Genomic DNA, 1,961 nt, shown 5'->3' on the forward strand with positions numbered 1-1,961 from the left:
GCTGGGGGGGCGGCCGGCCTTGGTGGTCTGCAGCGGCACGCGGAGGCCCCTGGTCTACCGGTGGAGTGGGGCGGCCTTTGCCCCCCACACTGACATCCCCCACGTGCCCGATGTCTACGCCGCGAAGCACTTCCGCCTGCGGGGCCACGTCTTCCTCTGCCTGACCCGCTTCCTGGGGGATGCCAAGGTGAGGGCGGGGCTGGGTGGGGCACGTCTAGCGTCGTCACGTGTTTGTGGGGGGCCACCAGCATCGTGGGTCCGGGGGGGTGTGTGTGTGTGTGTGTGTGTGTCCCCGTCACCATCACATGTCCGTTGGGATCATTCACCATCGTGTGTTCATGGGGGGCCACCAGCGTCATGAGTCCATGGGGGGGTCATCACATGACTGTTGGGGTCTGTCACCATCGGGTGTCCGTGGCGGGGGGGGCCCCTCCCCCGACCCAGGAGTTCGGGGGGGGCGGTGGATGACCATGAGATGGTGGGCGACCATGAGGTGGAGGATGACCACGAGGTGGGTGATGTCCATGAGGTGGGTGATGGCCACGGGAGGGTCGGTGACACGAGGTGGGGGACGACCGTGAGATGGCGGATGCCCACGAGATGCCCATGAGATGGCGGACGGCCATGGGATGGCGCCGTCTCCACCACGTAGCCACGGGCGTTCATCTCTGTCCTGTGTCCATGGGCGGCCATCTCCATCACTTGTTTACGATGCCCCTATCAACCCTTCCCATGATGCTCTTGGCCTAACGCAGCCCTTCCCATCGTGCTTACCACCCAGCCACACCCTTCCCACGATGCCCACCACCCAACCCCACCCTTCCCGTGATGGTCAGCACCCGACCCAACCCTCCCTGAGCTGCCCACCACCCAACCCAACCCAACCCAACCCAACCCAACCCTTCCCATGGTTCTCTGTGTCCAGGTGATGCGTTGGGAGGGCTCCATGTTCCGGGAGGTGCAGCAGGTGCCGGCGCGGGGCTCGTTGGTCTTCCAACCGTTGGCGCTGGCCGGCCAACGCTATGTGATCCTGGGCAACGACTACGCCCCCAGCCGCGTCTACCGCCTTGGCCCCGGTGGGCACCTGGAGCCCGCCCAGGAGCTGTTGGCCCCCACGCCCCGTGCCTTCGCCCCCCTCTCCCTGGGTCACCGCCACTTTCTGGTGGCCTCCAGCTTCAAGGGGGCCACCCAGATCTACCGGCATGTCACCGTGGACTTGGGGGCTTGAGGGATGGCAAGCGTCACATTGTGGTGGCTGAGGGACGTCAAGCGTCGCGTCGTCATGGAGTTGGGCACCTGGGGACATGGGGACATCAAGCGTCGTAGCAGGGAGGTGAGTGCCTGAAGGACATGGGGACATCGGCCACTATGTCATTGTGGATCTGGGCACCTGAGGGACCTGGGGACATCAAACATCCTGGAGCTGGGCCTGAGGGACATGGGGACATCGGTCGTCATGTCACTGTGGAGCTGGGGGTCTGAGGGACATCAAACATCACCTCATTGTGGAGCTGGGTGCCAGAGGGATGCTGGGACATGGCCATGATGTCACTGTGGAGCTGGGCACCTGAGGGACATGGGGACATGGGGACATCAAGCATCACCTCACTCTGGACCTGGGTGCCTGAAGGACACAGGGACATTGGTCATCACGTCACTGTGGACCTTTGTGCCTGAGGGATGTGGGGACATGGGGACACTGTGTGACCCTGGACCCCGGTGCCTGGAGGATGTGGGGACATCGGCCATCATGTCACTGTGGACCTGGGTGCCTGAGGGACATGGAGACGTGTGGACCTTGTGTAAACGTGGACCTGGGCACCTGGAGGGACATGGGGACATCAATTGCTGCATCACCATGGACCTGGGCACCTGAGGGACGCAGAGATGTCATGTCCACGTGAACCCGTGTCCCTGAAGGGCACGGGGACACGGGATCATCAACCACTGTCACCATAGAC

At 63.6% G+C, this 1,961-nt stretch overlaps 1 protein-coding gene across 1 annotated transcript; it reads left to right on the top strand.

Moving 5' to 3' along the window:
- The first annotated feature begins 6 nt into the window (after nt 1–6).
- LOC103903189 (leucine-rich repeat LGI family member 4-like) lies at nt 7–1,779 on the top strand. The gene is made up of 2 exons (XM_009284339.2): nt 7–187; nt 926–1,779. The coding sequence occupies exon 2, from the start codon at nt 929–931 to the stop codon at nt 1,226–1,228; it is 300 nt and encodes a 99-aa protein (XP_009282614.1). The 5' UTR covers nt 7–187; nt 926–928; the 3' UTR covers nt 1,229–1,779.
- Nucleotides 1,780–1,961: the final 182 nt, after the last annotated feature.

The sequence above is a fragment of the Aptenodytes forsteri genome, unplaced genomic scaffold, assembly GCF_000699145.1.
Source record: "Aptenodytes forsteri isolate BGI_AS27 unplaced genomic scaffold, ASM69914v1 Scaffold999, whole genome shotgun sequence".
NCBI classification, from domain to species: Eukaryota; Metazoa; Chordata; class Aves; order Sphenisciformes; family Spheniscidae; genus Aptenodytes; species Aptenodytes forsteri.

Coding starts and splice junctions, on each gene's coding strand:
- LOC103903189 (XM_009284339.2), top strand. CDS start 929: ATGCGTTGGGAGGGCTCCATGTTCCGGGAGGTGCAGCAGGTGCCGGCG.